The sequence below is a fragment of the Squalius cephalus genome (assembly GCF_949319135.1).
Source record: "Squalius cephalus genome assembly, chromosome: 21".
Classification (NCBI taxonomy): Eukaryota; Metazoa; Chordata; class Actinopteri; order Cypriniformes; family Leuciscidae; genus Squalius; species Squalius cephalus.
In genome coordinates this window covers 34,083,217-34,103,329 of record NC_137142.1, presented here as the reverse complement: position 1 = coordinate 34,103,329, position 20,113 = coordinate 34,083,217, and the positions used below count along the sequence as shown (strand labels likewise).

At 37.1% G+C, this 20,113-nt stretch overlaps 2 protein-coding genes across 5 annotated transcripts in view; one reads left to right on the top strand and one right to left on the bottom strand.

Annotated features, from left to right (window-relative positions):
- Positions 1-17,155, top strand: part of herc4 (HECT and RLD domain containing E3 ubiquitin protein ligase 4) — a 35,658-nt gene extending 18,503 nt beyond the window's left edge. For 3 of the 4 annotated variants that reach the window (XM_079855641.1, XM_079855640.1, XM_079855643.1), the window contains exons 13-24: positions 196-385; positions 2,653-2,825; positions 3,836-3,955; positions 6,254-6,352; positions 6,430-6,603; positions 8,498-8,641; positions 9,547-9,713; positions 10,102-10,168; positions 10,269-10,351; positions 12,102-12,285; positions 12,399-12,501; positions 15,617-17,155. In XM_079855641.1, coding sequence (XP_079711767.1) covers positions 196-385; positions 2,653-2,825; positions 3,836-3,955; positions 6,254-6,352; positions 6,430-6,603; positions 8,498-8,641; positions 9,547-9,713; positions 10,102-10,168; positions 10,269-10,351; positions 12,102-12,285; positions 12,399-12,501; positions 15,617-15,825 — 1,713 coding nt within the window. In that variant the 3' untranslated portion in view covers positions 15,826-17,155. The remainder of the gene's footprint in view (positions 1-195; positions 386-2,652; positions 2,826-3,835; positions 3,956-6,253; positions 6,353-6,429; positions 6,604-8,497; positions 8,642-9,546; positions 9,714-10,101; positions 10,169-10,268; positions 10,352-12,101; positions 12,286-12,398; positions 12,502-15,616) is intronic. The other variant, XM_079855642.1, reaches the window with a different exon arrangement.
- A 46-nt stretch (positions 17,156-17,201) lies between these two features.
- The window catches only part of cox5b2 (cytochrome c oxidase subunit 5B2), a 3,318-nt gene continuing 406 nt past the window's right edge, over positions 17,202-20,113 (bottom strand). Inside the window, exons 2-4 of the mRNA XM_079855652.1 lie at positions 19,614-19,684; positions 19,419-19,518; positions 17,202-17,424 (exon numbers count right to left, since the gene is read on the bottom strand). Coding sequence (XP_079711778.1) covers positions 17,312-17,424; positions 19,419-19,518; positions 19,614-19,684 — 284 coding nt within the window. The 3' untranslated portion in view covers positions 17,202-17,311. The remainder of the gene's footprint in view (positions 17,425-19,418; positions 19,519-19,613; positions 19,685-20,113) is intronic.

Sequence of the window (20,113 nt, the reverse complement as noted above, 5' to 3'; positions counted from 1 at the left end):
ATAATATTTCACAATATTACTGTGTTTTGTTTTGTTTTTTTAATCAAATAAATGCAACCTTGGTGAGCAGAAGAGACTTCTTTTAAAAACATTAAAATCTTACCTGTCGAAAACTTTTGACTGGTAGTGTAATTTTCTGCTCCTCAAGTCCTCATCATTCCTGATGTAACCAATGCATGCGTTATCCTAATCCAGATAGCCGCTAGTTTGGAGAAGCATCTCCTCCCCAGATTGAGCAGTTCTCCTCCAGACATCGAGGCTTTGAGACTGTACCTCACGCTGCCCGAGTGTCCGCTCCTCAGCAGCCCCAGCAACTACACCACCCTCACCATTCCCTTCGCCAAGGCCATCGTGAGCCTGAAGGACACCCCCATCAAAGTGCTCGGTACGTCCCATCCTCTGTGAGAGGAAATCTGTGTGTCGGGCTTCGTCACGGCTCTTGTAAAACACTGAACAATGTTTTGCTGGTCCAAAATCAGCAGTTAGCAAATATTTCAGTAACGCTTTACAATAAGGTTCATTAATTAACATTAGTTAACACGAACTAATAATGAACAATACTTTTACAGCATTTATTAATCTTAGTTAGTATTAATTTCAACATTCACTATTAAAATCAAATGTTGTATTTGTTAACATTAGTTTGTGAACTAACATGAATAAACAATGAACAACTGCATTTTTTATTTACTAACATAAACAAAGATGAATAAATACTGTAACAAATGTATTGTTACATGTACATGTTAGTTCATACATTAATGTTAACTAATGAACCTTATTGTAAAGGGTTACCGATATTTTTGTATCAAATATATTTTACTGCTCAATTTATATAAAAATAATAGGAAGTGAAATGTTTATATTTGAATGTTTTACAAAATAATTATTTTGGCTTTGATTTTTTTTTTTTGACTGGATCATCTCAGTGAGAACAGCTTGTGTTAAATTAAATTAGTGCTAAATTATGACTTATTTGAATGAACAGTATTTTATCAAACATGTTCTGTATAATGTGGTGTCTGTGTACAAAAAGGCTTAATATAAAGAGATACAATTTTTATGAATTGATCCGCAAATTTACTTCTTTAAAAGACTTCTTCTCTTACCTAGGAAAATTCCCAGACCAGTCGGACCATTACGTTCTAAGCCAGTTTTGTTTTTTGAAGTTAAAAGGAATTTAACTTCTTTCAAACTGCATGCATTTACACAATGGCCACTTTTGCCATATGCGTAGTGCACTATTAGTGTACAATAGGCAATGGTCAACTTCTGCACATTGGTAGGTATTTCTGAATACATCATGTTGACACATTCACAGCGTAAGTGCTTCGTCTCACAGCGTGCCTGAGGCCGTGCCATTCAGGAATCATCCTGTCTTCCTGATGCTCAATATTTTGTGAATTCCACTTCTAAAAAAAAAATAAAAAAAAGGTTAAGTTAGGGCATAAGAAGAATTTCTTACCAAGGAGATAATTTTTTCAACTATTTTCTTGTTTGATAATTTAGTTTGTTGGTGAATCTCATGACGAAATGTCTGGGTCATAATTCAACCCAAAAAACAAAAACAAAATTATATCAACTTTTGCACAAGGAACATTATTGCTTGGGATCATTGAGGGTTTTTTTTTTTTTTTTTGCATTGTGACATTGTTTTAAAGGCAGTTAAGCACATTTGCTCCCCCAAATACTTATTGTGGTAGCATGCAAAAAATAAAATAATTTTCATTACTGTAATACTATATGGTAACACTTTACTTGAAGGGGTGTGCATAAGACTGACATGACAGCTTCATAATCATGACATAACATAACACATGTCATGAATATGAAAGAGGTTTTATGCATGTTTTTGACAACTGTCATTAAGTGTCATTCACTCAATTATGTCGTTTTTAATGCAAAGATGACATTGTTTGACATAAACCAATACATCATAACCTGTCATAAATATGTCATAAACATGACATAACAGATTAATCATCAAACTTAAGAAACTACTTCGGTTTATGGGATAACATTACATTATATTTCTGACCACTTTTTTTTCCAGTGGTACAAATTGAATTTGTCTTTAAAATGTCATTAAGTGTCAATACTGTCAAATTATTTTATGACTAATACTGGAATACTGAAAAAAAGTGAATATAATGACAGTTATAATGGCCTCATGACCGCCAATGTCAAAACAAACCACATGACAGTTTAATGTAATGTTAACCCATAAAGCTAAGTAGTTTCTTAAGTTTGATGATTAATCTGTTATGTCATGTTTATGACATATTTATAACAGGTTATGATGTATTTGTTTATGTCAAGTTGTCATAATAAAGACATCTCAAACAATGTCATCTTTGCATTAAAAACGACATAAATGAGGGAATGACACTTACTGACAGTTGTCATAAACGTGCATAAAACCTCCTTCATATTCATGACATGTGTTATGTTATGTTATGTCATGAATATGAAGGTGTCATGTCAGTCTTATGCACACCCCTTCAAGTAAAGTGTTACCTACTATATTCATCCGGTCTTATTCAGGGTTTAAATCTGTGTTGAAGATCAAGTTCTTGGTAGTTTTTCTAAGAATCTCCCTTTTACATGTAGGTTTTTAACCATTGTTATTTTAATGTGTTTTTTTGTTTTAAGGAAACTGGTGGTCCAGGTTTGAGCCGGCGGTCTTCCAGAGGCTGGTGGAGCTCTATAAGGAGGTGGTGGTGTATCTGCTGCGGATGCAGAAACTGGGAATCCCACTTTCCGAACAGAGGATCTTCACCTGCTTCTTGCACACCTCCCTCAAACTCCTGGAGATCCTCCACTCGGTGAGCTCCACAGTTGGTGAACAGTTTGGGTACCGTTTACATTTTAACCGGTTCATGAAATTCTGTGCCGGTACCCAACGGTACCTTTTTTCGGTACTTTAGAGGTACTTGACATTAATAAATGAGAAGAAACTTTTAGTCATTTATAGTCTGTGTCATACAAGTCATACAAGTCGCTGTCTGCCATTGCCTGTGATGTTTGTATATTCATAAAAACAATTTTAATTTTTTTTTTTTTTTTTTTTTTTTTTTTATACAAAAATCTTCCTTTCTATGAAATTTTTTTGTTTTCCTCAAATTCTATGTTGTGTATTTTCTGGTAATCAAATGAAGACATAAAACATTAATTTAATTTATCTTTATATCATATGAAATTAAACAAACTTTTTTGTCAAACAACATGCTGCTTAACTGAGCTTTATACTGTTAAAATTAAACCAGAAGAAAAAATAACATTTTGATAATAATTTATTATTATTATTACATTGAGTCATATCTAAATTCTACAATGCAACAGTAATATATTTGTCAAGTTAAACCAAACTTTTATTTTGACGGGTTGCCCTAAAGACCTTTGAGTCTCTGTGTGTTTATGATATGACAATGATAGTTTTTCTTAAATGAAATGTAAAATTCTGATGAAGTGGCTCTGGAGATGCAGTTCATGCATTCATGTTCTCATATAGTGAGACTGCTGTAATTTAACGTAATTTGGTCGGTGACATTATAAGTATAGAGTTTGGTACCCAACCCTAGTGAACAGACACTTGGCTGTGCCCCATTTTGGGAAACATCTGTCTTAAATACTAAAGTAGAATTAGTGTGTACCAAATCATTTAAAATGGCATGCCTCTAAAATCTCTGATGCTTGTCTTACTACCCACTCATAATGTTGTACTTTACATTAGTTAACATGAAGTTCTTCTCATTCTTGCTGGTGAAATGTACAGTAGTTAGCAATTGGAACCATATTGTAATTTGCTAATATCATTCTTATTATGGTGTTGCAGGTTAATGAGCGTGCTGGCCAGATCATCCAGTATGACAAGTTCTATATTCACGAGCTGGATGAGCTCATTGACATCAGGAATGATTATGTCACCTGGTTTCAGCAGCAGATGTTCTCTTTGGTGAGTTTGCATTGTTCAAAGGTAATCAGCTTCATTTTACACTCCTGAATTTTAAAGCTACATGTGAAGGCCAAGTGTGGTAACCCATATGCCCAAGTTAGCGCACACACATTAGGAGTAGTGATCACACACACTCTCACACATCCGGAGCAGTGCTTTGCTCAAAAAGTGTGTAGTTCTCCTAGCAGCACCGAACAGAATTAGGTTGTGTTTGAAACTTGTCTTTTATTTTGGTTGTTCTGTTTGGTGCTGCTAGATGTGTAAAAATTACACTTTTCCTTTAATTATATTCCTTAAAACTCATCTTTAATCACCAAAATTACATATTTAAAAGTTTTTTCCTGTGAAAAAAATTATTCATGCCCTAAAATAGCTTGAATGTAACTTGACACCCTTGCCTCATTTAGTATTCGTGGTTCTATGAATATGCAAATGAGCCCCGCCTCCACTCACTCACTCAGCTCAGAGATCCACTCGTGTGTCGTCTACTCGCACTTAGTGTTTAGCTTCGCCCGCTGGAGCTCAAGAGTGGGCCGGCTTGACCTTATTTGATCTTATAAAATGCTATGAGTAATCTTATATCAAACTAACTTTGTACTACTGTTGAAAAGTTTGCTAGATTTTCTTAAAGTCCCCCTTTTATCCCTTAAAACTCATCTTTGATCACCAGAATGACATATTTAAGCATTTTTTCATGTCTTAAAACAGGGTTCTCAAGTTTTATCAAAATCTTGGAGTGAGATCAAATGCGGTTGGGGGAGGAGCCCTAATGGAGCCCCGCCCCCACCTGGCCCCGCCCCCCCCAATTTTACCCATTGTTCATAATTAACCAGCACAAATTGAAATTATAACAATTGGTAAATCTGATAAATGACAGAGCAATTAATCACATCAAATATACTCTTTAATGTTATATTTCAAAATTACAATTAAGTTACAAAAATATAACAAATTGCTCCAAACAGTTTGGAAAAACAAATATTTTTGCATTTTGAATGTGTCTAGTCAAAATGGTATAATGATTTATTGTGTGGTGGGACATTGAGAACAAATGACATATTAGAGTATTATTAAGGTGTGTGTGTGTGTGTGTGTGTGTGTACAGAAAGAGTACACACTCCAGCTTATGAAATGTGTTTTGTGTTGCAAGTGTTTGAAAAATACAAATGCAATGGCAATCAATGATTAATGTAACGTTATGTTTTGACAGGATATAAAATATTACCCAGAGCACTCTGCTTTAATACGTATGTAGCCTTAATGTAACTAGAAATACTATTAATACAGTATAATATATAATATAATTTAAAATAAAATAAATACATTTAAATTGATTTAAAATAAAATGAAGAAATACATCTTCATTCCTTCCCATACCCACTAACATTTCCCTTAGTTTCAGATAATGTAAGCTAGCCAAACTGAGCCAAAGCTTCTGGCCTGGTTGCAAAGTAGTTGTAGAGTTTTTGACTGCATCAATAATAATGTATACGATGGGCTTTATATTAAATGTTCTAGCCTTAAAATGTTAGACGAGCTTTCTTCCAACTTACCTTCTCCATCATCACGACGTGTGTTCGCGCGATGTTGTTGGTTACCTAGTAACGAACGTACGGTGGCCGAGAATGTTCCGTCAACTTCCGTGTGTTCGCGCATAGACATCATCATATAATATCTATGTGTTCGCGCATCTATTAACGAACGCAATCTGGCCGAGATACGTGCTGGCGGCAGGAAACTTCACTTTGTATGCCCGCGCCTCATATACAACGTTATATATAAAGCTTGTAGGACAACTTGGTTGGCATTGCCTTTTCAGCGTGAGAAATACACGGTGTGCCGTGTGAGCGTGTGAACTGGTTGAATTGCGTGTGTCTCACGGCCAATGCGTGAGACTTGAGAACCCTGCTTAAAATATCTTGACTGTAACTCGACACCCTTGCCTCATTTAGTATTCGTGGTTCTATGAATATGCAAATGAGCCCCGCCTCCACTCACTCACTCAGCTCAGAGATCCACTGGTTGACGATCACACGTTGATCTGATTGGTTACAAGGTAGTTTGTGACGTCAGAAACACCAGCGATTTCAAAGCGTGTTTTTGAGACTGTCTTTGGTTCACTGCAGTTTTAAGGAGGAAATACTCAGCAATGCTGTCGACTTATGAATTTACACTTGGTTTGTCTTAAAGCATATTAAAAACACCCCATAGGCATATAAGCAACATTAAAAGCTGGATTTTCACTTTAATCTCAAATCATAGTCACATTCTCCTCTGTCTCCCGTCTGTCTCGAACAGGTCATGGACTCTCAGGTCATCTTGTGCAAATACCCGTTTGTTTTTGACGCTCAGGCGAAGACGACGCTCCTCCAGACTGATGCCGTGATCCAGATGCAGGTGAGAGAGCTCTGCCGCTTCTGAAGATTTGACATCATGCTTTACTCTAGTGCGCTCACAGTGCTGTGTGTGATCAGATAGCCGTGGACCAGGCTCAGAGACAGAACTTGCACTCGCTGTTCCTCTCTGGTGGAGGAGTGGAGTCCGTAAACCCCTGCCTCATACTCATCGTACGGCGAGAGAACGTGGTCGGAGACTCCATGGAGGTGCTGAGGAAGTCCAAAAACGTTGATTACAAGAAGCCGCTCAAGGTAAACAAGTTTGCCTTAATCTGTGTGTCTTCATGCATTATAATCTGAAAACCACGATGCAACCGTCTCCATTGACTTTGTATTGCGTGAAGCTGTCTCCTTGTCATTTTTTACTTATAACAAAAAACAAAACAATGTTTAAAAGCTGCTGTGTGACAGGGTGTACAGCAAACAAGCTAAGAAACGAAGATGTCGACCCAAAAAAAACGAGCGCTTAAGGACACAAAAGTGGATACAGGCAATAAGACGTGAAGCATCAGCAGGAAGAATGGGTCAATTGTGGGATCCTGACACTCAGTATGCACTAAATATACATTACGTGTGCAGTAAACAATTTGTCACTGGTAAGTCAAATATCTAAATGTCAGGTTTTTAGTTAGTTAGTTAGTTAGTTAGTTAGTTAACCGTTAGTTACATTTTATTTCTGTGTCATGCCAAACATTTGGCCCATCCCACATTGGATTACAAGACACCACAAACTTATTTAGCAAACATCTTCCGGTCGCATATACAAATCATTCGGGGAAATACATGAATACAAATATATACATACACACATGTATACATACACATTAGGGGTGGAACGGTACACAGAAGTCACGGTTCGGTTCATACCTCGGTTCAGACATCACGGTTCGGTACGAGTTCGGTACAATGGAGGGAAAAGCAAAACAAAAATGCAAAAGGCTTATGCATGTCTCAGGCTGTTCCACCAAAGGAAAATAAATGTCTTAAGCCTTGTATTTTTTAAATAAGTTTATTAATAAAGTAAAGGAATAGAACCAGTTTATTTGTAGTGCACTGACAATAGTTTTATATAATTAGCTTATTAGTTAAATTAATAAAAAGACAAAAAGACCTTGAGATATTTTTGGTAATTGTACCTGAATGAATTGAAAATGAATTTGCTACATTTCAGATTAATATATTTGTTTTCCTTAAAATTTAAATTAACAGTAACTTAAGCACTTTGCAGTTTGAATGATGTCCTGTATAAACAAAATGACGGAGTATGTTTTTATGTTTCCACTGTTTGATCGCGCCCGCGCACCACACACACACACACACACACACACACACACACACACACGCACACAAATATAAGTAAACACTTTGTGACTTTTCCTCCCTCTCTCTCTCTCTCACTTCAGAGCTAAGGCGGGGCTGCAGATTAGGTGTCCCTAAAGAACCCGCGTATCTAACAGTAGTTCCGCATTACATTAATTAATTTGCACGCGAGTTTTATTTATTTTTATACCGTGTATTCTCCGTGTAAATTTATGCACCGAACCGTGACGCCCGTACCGTTTCGGTTCAATACGAATACATGTACCGTTCCACCCCAATACACATATACACACACACACACACACACACACACACACACACACCATATACAAACAAATCCTCATCTACAGATCATCTCGATGAAGAGCTTTTTTCTTCTTCTTCCATGCTTTCTCAAGATAATTGGCTAGTTTATATGTTTCACATGTGAGCAGCCATCTCAGTCTTTGAGCATCATCCATATTTACCAAATCAATCGCTGATTTTATCTTACAAAACAAAAAATCACACAATAAAATGGACAGTAGAAAACAAAATGGAACTCATTTTCTATATCATTCTCGTTTTTGGGGTTGACAGTTTATAAAAACATGGTTCTGGGTTTCTTAGCTTGTTTGCTGTACACCCGGTCACAAAGCCGCTTTTAGACATCGTTGTTTTTTGTTATAAGTCAGAAATGACAAGGAGGCAGCTTCACACAATACAAAGCCAATGTAGACGGTTGTATCCCCCCCACCCCACCCCCCACCCCCCCGATGTGGGCATGGCCTAAATGCGCTCTGTCTCTTTTGCTACTGCTGTGATTTTTAATGCTATTATTCTGCAGGTGATCTTTGTTGGAGAGGAGGCCGTGGACGCTGGCGGCGTGAGAAAAGAGTTCTTCCTGCTCATCATGAAAGAACTCTTAGACCCTAAATATGGCATGTTTAGATACTACGAGGAGTCCAGACTCATCTGGTTCGCTCACAAGGTATAGTAAGAAAGCGTGCTATGTCCTTTGAGAAAAAATCGTCAAAAGTCTTTATTTAAAGGCCATGAAAAAGCAGAAGTGCAAAGACGAAACGTTTTCGATATCACACACTTGATCTCATTTATAGATTCTTTACTGTACTACTTCTGTATATTGAAGTAAATCAGACAAAACAAGTTGTATTCTTCATACATCATAATGTATACGGATGGATGGATGGATATTTGGATGGATTGATGGATATTTGGATGGATGGATGGATGGATGGATATTTGGATGGATGTATATTTGGATGGACGGATGTATATTTGGATGGATGGATGGATATTTGGATGGATGGATGGATATTTGGATGGATGGATATTTGGATGGATGGATGGATATTTGGATGGATGGATGGATATTTGGATGGATGGATGGATATTTGGATGGATATTTGGATGGATGGATATTTGGATGGATGGATATTTGGATGGATGGATGGATATTTGGATGGATGGATGGATGAATGGATATTTGGATGGATGGATATTTGAATGGATGAAATGATAGATAGATTATTAAATGTACATACACTAATTTACTACAGCCAGTTTTTAAAGAAAAAAATACCATATTCATGTAAATATTGGCTTTAGAACGTTAGGAAACATTAGACCTCACATTTACAAAAGTACAACCACTTTATATGTAAAATACATTAATTAGAAAAAACAAGATCAAAAACATGATTAGAAGAATCATCATTGAAAATGTCTAAAGAATATACATAGGAAATATAATCATTAAAAAGAAAATGATATCATTCATTCATATCTCACTCACTTGGTAATATCAGATCTGCCACTGATGAAGCGACTGTAGTGTAAGATGAGGATGTCAGTCTCACTCATGCTTTACTGCAGACGTTTGAAGACATCGACTTGTTCCACCTGATTGGGGTCATTTGTGGATTGGCCATCTATAACCTCACTATAGTGGAGCTGAACTTCCCGCTAGCGCTGTACAAGAAGCTCCTGAAGAAAGAGCCCACTCTAGAGGACCTGAAGGAGCTCATGCCTGACGTAGGAAGGTGCGTTCACAACCGATTAATGGCGCTTTGATTTTGTGCTTCTTTTTAGGTTTTGAGAGCTCATATCATGAACAATCAAACTATCTTTGATGGTTTGAGATGTTTGATGACACATTGTGGACATAAACCATCATTTGGACACAATAACGTCAATGGCACATTTTCTGAGTTCAGAAACGTGTGTGTTTGAGGAGTTGTTCGGTAAAAATTGATTCACTTTAAGGGTCAGAAAAGGGGTGGAACATTATTATCAATTATAATGAATTACTTAGAGGCCTTAGAAGATAGAGGTTACGTGATAATCTTGAAAAATGAATGATATGACCCCTTTTAGGGAATGTAGGGGTGGTTTTAGTGTAGATGTGATGTTTTCTCTGTGGATCCTCAGGAGTCTTCAGCAGCTGCTGGATTACACGGAGGATGATTTGGAGGAAACTTACTGCCTGAATTTCACAGTAAGAACAAGTTAAAGTGTTGTTTGCATGTAATGTCATTTTAAACATTTGCTTCATTTAAAAAAAAAAAATGCAAATACAGTCGTTATTATAATTACAGATCACAGAGGAAAATTTTGGTGCCACAGAGGTGTTAGAGCTGATACCCAACGGGACGGACATCAGCGTCAACAAATCCAACAGGTATTATATTTACATTCTCTCATCACGATCATTGTGACTATTGACTGTTATTAACTCACCCTGTGACTTAATTTCACATATGAATTCCTGTTTTTGATTGCAATTTATTTCGATAGTCCACTAGACAGTCTACTAACTGTAAGTAACTTTGCAACTACATGTAAACTAACTCCCATTAGAGTATTAGCAGAGTGTTTGGTTACGGTTAGATTTTAGGGTTCAGATTAGTAGATTAAGTTAAGTTGTAGTTGCAAAGTTACTTATAGTTAGTAGAATGTCTGTTGAGGAGCATCACAATAAAGAGTTAGCAGATATACAGTCTAGTATTACTCTAATGACTGCTTGTTGACATGTAGGCCCTGTTTACAGCTGGTGTTTAGATGTGTTTTGGTCGATCGGATCACAAGTAGACGAGGGAGACACACTCCCGTTTACACCTGGTGTTTTAATCCGCCTCTTTTGTCCACTTTCAAACACTTCTGTCCTGATTTCTTCGAGGGGAGAGTCTAAATGTATGGGCTTTTTCAGATCTTTTGAAAGATCTAATGGACGAAATAAGCTCGTGCAATTTACATATGAACACGACCGGAGAAAACAGGAAAACATACGGAGAGCAGCAGCTTTAGTTTCTGCTCTGACAGCCTCCAGACCAGCCGAACGCTGTGAGTGTGTGTTAGAAATCAGGAATGGTGAGAGAACATTGAGCTAGGTACATTTTTCATCTTCAAACCAAACTTGGGTCTCCAGCCGACAAACTTTAAATCCTGTCGGTCCAGCGCTCTTCCCATAATGTTTATGCATTTGGGTTAGTTCACCCAAAAATGAAAGTTCTGTCAGTAATTACTCTCCCTCATGTTGTTCAACCCCGTCAGACTTCCGTTCATCTTCAGAACACAAATTAAGATATTTTTGATTAAATCTGAGAGCTGTCTCACTCCTCCATAGGCTTCTCAGTTATTGAAACTGTTATTGAAAGACAATGTTTAAAATAGTCCAAGCGACGAGAATACTTTTTGTGCACAAAAAAAAAACGACTTTATTCAACTCTTCATTTTCTTCTGTGTTCCTCTGAGTGAGTTCACGTAGTGTAACAGCGCAGCGCTTCTGGGTTGTACGTCAGAACGGAGGCTCACTATTGGCCAGCATCACACGCATGACCAGCGTCGGCCAATAGTGAGCCTCCGTTCTGACGTACAACCCAGAAGCGCTGCGCTGTTACACTACGTGAACTCACTCAGAGAAACACAGAAGAAAATGAAGAGTTGAATAAAGTCGTTATTTTTGCACACAAAAAGTATTCTCGTCACTTGATAAACTTAAGGTTGAGCCACTGTAGTCACTTGGACTATTTTAAACATTGTCTTTACTAACTTTCTGGGCCGGCAAGTTTCAATAACAGAGAAGCCTGTGGAGGAGTGAGACAGCTCTCAGATTTAATCAGAAATATCTTAATTTGTGTCTGAAGATGAACGAACACATTCGATCACATGAGGATTTACACTACGAAAGCAATCCGGTCGAATGTGTTTCCAACTACCTCTGGAAGTGGTTGAAAGTGGACAAGCTCAAAGCATTTTACACCTGTATATAGCGTCGTCCACTTGAGATCCGATCGACCAAAATGCATCTTAACACCAGGTGTAAACAGGGCCGTAGTCGCAAAGTTACTTATAGTCAGTAGAATGTTTAAAGTGGATGTATTATCGATTTGATTAATGTATATTAAATAACCTGTTCTCAACCTTACCAGGCAGGAGTTTGTCAAGGCCTACGTTAATTATATATTCAACACCTCCGTGGCTCCTCAGTTCAGTGCTTTCCACGCTGGATTTCACAAAGTGTGTGGAGGGAAAGTCCTGGAGCTCTTCCAGCCCAGCGAACTGCAGGCCATGGTCATAGGAAACACCAATTACGACTGGAAGGAATTAGAGAAGGTACAAATTAGCTGGGACTCCTGCTGTTTTTGTGCTTGAACAGACAGTATGTGTTTGGAAGTGTTTTGATGCTGTTGTATATTCACTTGATGTGTGTGTGTGTTGATTCTCAGAGCACGGAGTATAAGAACGAGTACTGGGCGGATCACCCCACCATCAAGATGTTCTGGGAAGTGTTTCACGAGCTGCCTTTGGAGAAGAAGAAACAGTTCCTGCGTAAGTGATTCATCTTTGAGTTTAGATTTACACAGTCCTCAACACATCATTCATTACAGTACTTTCTGATTTCTGGAGTCATAAAGAGAGAGAAATCCGGAATCTTGTTCTGGATAGTCTCTAATATGTGACTCTGGATCACGTCACCAGTCTCGAGTCGCACGGGTTTATCTGTGGCAATAGCCAACAATACAATGTATGGGTCAAAATTATTGATTTTTCTTTTATGCCAAAAATCATTAGGATATTAAGTAAAGATCATGTTCCATGAAGATATTTAGTAAATTTCCTACCGTAAATATATAAAACATTTATTTTTGTGAGTGAATGCAGCACAATCGCGAACAGAAATGAACAACTTTAAAGGAGATTTTCTCAATGTTTTGATTTTTTTGCACCCTCAGATTCCAGATTTTTAATAGTTGTATATCAGCCAAATATTGTCCTATCCTAACAAACCACACATCAATGGAAAGTTTATTTATTCAGCTTTCAGGTGATGTATTCATCTCAATTTCAAAAAATGGACCCATGTGACTGATTTTGTGGTCCAGGGTCACATATGTCAAAAAACAAGCAAACAAGAATATAATTTTTGCTTTATCCAATGTTCTGATTTCCTTTCTGGAAATGTATGCATTGCAAATTAGTGCATGAGATAATGCTTCATTTGCATGTTTAAACATAACATTTCAGAAAACTTGTAATACAAAAAAAACATCTTAATGTACTATGATTAATCAGCTGGGTAAGTATAGTAAAGTATGTTTCCCTATTCACCTGTAGTGTATTGCCATAAGGACAGAAACACAATTATATGCATGTAAAAACCTGGTCAACCCGTTGCAAACGTGCAGTATTATTGTGTTACACAGTCTTGTGTTGTTGTGGTGGAATCAAACCTCAGTTCTCAAGGTTGACAAGCGTTCCGTGTAAGACGGCATCGTCCCGTATTTAAGACAACAAAGTCAAAGTAGCGTTCAGAATTAAACCCATATGGAGCAGAGTTTGTGTAGTCTCGTATGTGCATGCAGGAATACGCCATGTGTGACCCTGGACCACAAAACCAGTCACATGGGTCAGTTTTTGGAAATTTAGATTTATACATCATCTGAAAGCTGAATAAATAAGCTTTCAATTCATGTATGGTTTGTTATGATATGACCATATCTATGTGGCTGAGATACAACTATTGAAAATCTGGAATCTGAGGGTGCAAAAAAATCGAAACATTGAGAAAATCTCCTTTAAAGTTGTTCATTTATGTTGGCGATTGTGCTGCATTCACTCACAAAAATAAATGTTTTATATATTTACAGTAGGAAATTTACAAAATATCTTCATGGAACATGATCTTTACTTAATATCCTCATGATTTTTGGTATAAAAGAAAAATCAATAATTTTGACCCATACAATGTATTGTTGGCTATTGCCACAGATATACCCGTGCGACTCGAGACCAGTGATCCAGGGTCACATATGACCGTCTAGTTTTGCATATACCCAACCTAAATATGATTCCAACCTTTGAAATCTTTTTAGAATTCAATTATACATAAAAAATTATACATACTTGACTGTTAAAAATATTTTGTGTCCCATTATTTTCCTATGAAGAGCCAAGATTGTCCCGTACTTTGCTGAAGTTGGCAACCCTAGTGATAGAGTTAACTGTCTCTAAACTACTAGTGTATCAGGATGAAACACACCTAACATGTTCTTCAGAATCGCTCTCAGGTGTATTTGTTACTTTATTGGGGATATCAATAATTGTTCCTTTTAAATTGGGTATGTCTTGGCTCCTCCTGTCTTCTGATCTCCCCCCTTTTTTTTTCTCTCTTTTTTTTAATTTTTTCCTACATATGTATTTGTATTTTGTATTTATTTATTTATAAAGCACCTTCCAGGCCACACAGTAGCTCCAAAGTGCTGTAATCTAAATCAAAACAGCTCTACGTAACACATAATCGAGAACAAAACAACAAGATAAACAATAAAAAAAGTACAACACCCATTAAAAGAGTGACTTAAAATACAAGAGAGAACAAGTGAGACTTAAGAAGAAACCTACAAATATTTAATGTTGGGGAAGATCTAACAAAAAAAGTGTAGGTCGTTCCATAATCTGGGACCAGCAACAGCGAAAGCACGATCACCTTTGGATTGAAGACGTACTTTTGAGGATCTTAGTGATGTATTTGCCTTATAAGGCTTAATGAGCTTCACCGAGTATTGTGGAGCCGTACCATAAACTGCTTTACAAACATGAAACAATCCCAATGAGGATAACAAAGGATATGTGGGGGATATGTACAATTACAGGTGAAACTCGAAAAATTTGAATATCGTGCAAAAGTTCATGTATTTCAGTAATTCAACTTAAAATGTTAAACTAATATATTATATAGACTCATTACATGCAAAGTGAGATATTTAAAGCATTAATTTGTTAAAATTTTGATGATTATGGCTTACAGTTTATGAAAACCCCAAATTCAAAATCTCAGAAATTTTGTAGGGCTGTCAAACGATTAATCGCGATTAATCGCATCCAAAATAAAAGTTTGTTTTTACATAATACATGTGTGTGTACAGTGTATAATTATTTTCTATATATAAATACGCACACATGCATGTATATATTTAAGAAATATTTGCATGTATATACTGTGTATATATATTTATATTATATATAATTTATATTATATATAAATATTTTATATATAAATAATACATTTTCTTAAATATATATATGCATGTGTGTGTATTTATATATAGAAAATAATTATACTCCGTACACAGACATAAATTATGTAAACACAAACTTTTATTTTGGATGCGATTAATCGCGATTAATCGTTTGACAGCCCTACAATTTTGAATAAGCTGTAAGCGATAATCATCAAAATTATAACAAATTAAGGCTTGAAATATCTCACTTTGCATGTAATGAGTCTATATAATATATTAGTTTCACCTTTTAAGTTGAATTACTGAAATGCATGAACTTTTGCACGATAATCAAACATTTTTAAAGTGAGAAAAATAAATAAAAAAAGATGGTCTCTCAGTGTGAGTGTATTTTGACGGCGTCTTCCTGTGGTTTCCTCCAGTGTTCGTGACGGGCAGCGACCGGATCCCCATCATGGGCATGAAGAGCCTGGCGCTGGTGATCCAGCCCACGGGTGGAGGCCCGCAGTATTTCCCTGTAGCGCACACATGCTTCAACCTGCTGGATCTGCCCAAGTACACCAGCAGAGACACGCTCCGAGAGAAGCTGCTGCAGGCCATCGAACACAACCAGGGCTTCAACCTGGTGTGAGGCGCAGGTACACACGCTCCAGCACGCTGAAACTAGCATAGAGATGTTTGATTGATCATGCATCTGAATAATCATCAGTTACTGAAATAAAGACTCTCCAATCTGCAAGTACAGCATCCCAGTGGGACTGACACATGTCAAGTGTTTGTATATTAGCATTTTGTTACTCGCTAGGTTTGGGTGACGTTCGTGTGCTGGAAAGCACTTCTTTTTTCTTTTTTAACCTGTAACACTTACAATAAGGTTCAATACGCTAACATTAGCATAATAAACAACTAACAGCGTTCATTTATAAATTCACTGTAGTGATTTACATTTATAAATACACTATTCATTGTCCGTTCAAAATGCATTAGCTACTGTTAACATGCATTTACGATTACTGTACATTTACTGCTAAAAATGTATTAGTGTATGTAGAGATGACATGTTTTAGCGTTAATGATATGAACTAATATTAGCGTATACCGGTGAAACTCAAAAAATTAGAATAGCGTGCAAAAGTTATAATTTTGACGATTACCCCAAATTCAAAATCTCAAAAAATGTTTATTACATGAAATCAATTTAAAAAAAAGATTTTAAATGCAGAAATGTCGGTCCTCTGAAAAGTATAATCATGCATGCGTTTATAGTTATACATACTAAATACATTAGTTTCACCTTTTAATTTGAATTACTGAAATGCACAAACTTTTGCACGATATTCTAATTTTTCGGGTTTCACGTGTATTACCTTAGAGTACAGTGTTACCAGTTACACTACAAAACTTGTTTTTTTTTTATGTTTTGATTTATAATTATATAGAATATGATTTTATTCTAAATGACTTAAAAATAAAGTGGATCTTACACCACTTTTTGTGACATATGCCTTAACTAAAAACTAACACAGATTGTTTTTGAGACTTATTGTTTTGTTTTCAGAGATTTGAGTAAGTACCAAAATCTGCTATCAGGTGCCGGAGCGTGTCTGAATGTGTTCATCATCATCATCACTGTAATAATGCTCATCATATGCGGGAGTGGACATGCAAAGGCTAACAGAACTTAAGAAGTTTGCGTGATTTAAAAATGTAATAATTCAGAGTAATAATAAATGACCAATAAAAATAAGTGAGTTGGGTTATTGCACTCGTTCATGGTGCAGGACATTCAAGTTAAAACTCTTAAAACACTCGTCACACACGAGTGTGTGTGTGCGTGTATGCGCTACTAGTTGCTGTGCCATTTTGTGTGTGTGTGTGTTTTGAAGAATATGTGGAAGCAATGAAATAAATGCTGACATTTTTCTTGTGTTTGTAAATTGTAAATAAACACAATATTTTCTAGTTTTGATGTTGTGATATTTTTTCCACATTACACTGCAACAGAAACTCATTACAGTCCTTTATTGTGTTAGCTTGTTTTATTATTGAGTCCTGTACATGTTTGGCATAGGCACTGCGGTTCAGAAGTGCAGGTGTGTGTGTGTCGGGAGCTCAGGTCAGTGTGGGAGCTCGTGATGGACCAGTTTGTAGTGCGAGCCGCAGGACGGGCAGCGCTGAGCGTTTCCCTCGTGAAGCCAGAACCACACGATCGCAGTGTTGTCCTCCTCACCTTCACAACACAAGAGAGACGCCTTTATTAGCAGAGTCTGCCTTGGAAATCAATTATTGTACTTTTGCATTGTCTCATTTATAGCTAATCAGTTCCATCAAATCCAACAGCTTAGTAAAGTGCAGTAGCGTGTGTGTGTGTGTGTGTGTGTGTGTGTGCGAGCATGCTTTCATGCGTGTTCACTTGTGTGTGACTATGTGTGTTTATGCGTGTGCGTGTGTGTGTGTGTGTGTGTATATATATATATATATATATATATATTAGGGCTGTCAAACGATTAATCACGATTAATCGCATCCAAAATAAAAGTTTGTTTTTACATAATACATGTGTGTGTACGGAGTATAATTATTTTCTATATATAAATACACACACATGCATATACACTCACCTAAAGGATTATTAGGAACACCTGTTCAATTTCTCATTAATGCAATTATCTAATCAACCAATCACATGGCAGTTGCTTCAATGCATTTAGGGGCGTGGTCCTGGTCAAGACAATCTCCTGAACTCCAAACTGAATGTCAGAATGGGAAAGAAAGGTGATTTAAGCAATTTTGAGCGTGGCATGGTTGTTGGTGCCAGACGGGCCGGTCTGAGTATTTCACAATCTGCTCAGTTACTGGGATTTTCACACACAACCATTTCTAGGGTTTACAAAGAATGGTGTGAAAAGGGAAAAACATCCAGTATGCGGCAGTCCTGTGGGCGAAAATGCCTTGTTGATGCTAGAGGTCAGAGGAGAATGGGCCGACTGATTCAAGCTGATAGAAGAGCAACTTTGACTGAAATAACCACTCGTTACAACCGAGGTATGCAGCAAAGCATTTGTGAAGCCACAACATGCACAACCTTGAGGCGGATGGGCTACAACAGCAGAAGACCCCACCGGGTACCACTCATCTCCACTACAAATAGGAAAAAGAGGCTACAATTTGCACGAGCTCACCAAAATTGGACAGTTGAAGACTGGAAAAATGTTGCCTGGTCTGATGAGTCTCGATTTCTGTTGAGACATTCAGATGGTAGAGTCAGAATTTGGCGTAAACAGAATGAGAACATGGATCCATCATGCCTTGTTACCACTGTGCAGGCTGGTGGTGGTGGTGTAATGGTGTGGGGGATGTTTTCTTGGCACACTTTAGGCCCCTTAGTGCCAATTGGGCATCGTTTAAATGCCACGGCCTACCTGAGCATTGTTTCTGACCATGTCCATCCCTTTATGACCACCATGTACCCATCCTCTGATGGCTACTTCCAGCAGGATAATGCACCATGTCACAAAGCTCGAATAATTTCAAATTGGTTTCTTGAACATGACAATGAGTTCACTGTACTAAAATGGCCCCCACAGTCACCAGATCTCAACCCAATAGAGCATCTTTGGGATGTGGTGGAACGGGAGCTTCGTGCCCTGGATGTGCATCCCACAAATCTCCATCAACTGCAAGATGCTATCCTATCAATATGGGCCAACATTTCTAAAGAATGCTTTCAGCACCTTGTTGAATCAATGCCACGTAGAATTAAGGCAGTTCTGAAGGCGAAAGGGGGTCAAACACAGTATTAGTATGGTGCTCCTAATAATCTTTTAGGTGAGTGTATATATTTAAGAAATATTTGCATGTATATACTGTGTATATATATTTATATTATATATAATTTATATTATATATATATAAATATTTTATATATACATAACACATTTTCTTAAATATATATATGCATGTGTGTGTATTTATATATAGAAAATAATTATACTCCGTACACAGACATATATTATGTAAACACAAACTTTTATTTTGGATGCGATTAATCGTTTGACAGCCCTAATATATATATGTGTGTTTGTGTGTGCGTGTGTATATATTTGTGTATTTGTATGTGTATATGTGCGTGTGTGTGAATGTATACGTGTGTGTGTGTGTGTGTGTGTGTGTGTGTGTGTGTGTGTGTGTGTGTGTGTGTGTGTGTGTGCGCGTGTGTCTTACAGATGCAGCCAACCAGCCGTTTGTTATTGATGCTTGGAACGATATGAGGGTCATCTTTGGATCCAGTGTATTCCTTTGGTTTTAATATGCTGTATGGATCCTGTAGAACAGATCAAACACGACATGTGCTTCAAAATGAACACCAAACACTCACCAAATCTTACGGTCAAACAAAAAATGTCATTTATATTTTACCTGGCCCTTTTTCAGCGCCTGCAGGACGCGTCTCTCCAGCCCCGCAGCCTGTTCCTCATCTGTGGGAATACCTGGAGAACAGAAAACCTTACTGGTGGTAAGACAGTGCTATTTAATATACAATATACAGTCCAGGAGAGAGAAAAAACTCTGCTTTGACTGCTATTAGTACCACCACAAGGTAAAATAATTGTAAATAAAATAAATGTAATGTATATATTATATGTTATATATTAAATAAACATATTTCCCCCCAGTATTTTAACTTTACACTTGTTTTGGGAGTGAGATTACAGCATTTGTCCACTAGGTGTCGCCAGATTCCGGGTAACTAAAGAGACGCTCAGTTTGATTGCTGTGCGCCATTATCCAGAATAACTGGCACACGAACATGAGTTTTGTGCCAAGAAAGGCCAGAGCAAGGCCCTTCACAACATAAAGAACTAATGACCTTGATTATAATCTCTCCTTATAAATCACACGAGTCACTATATTATTGA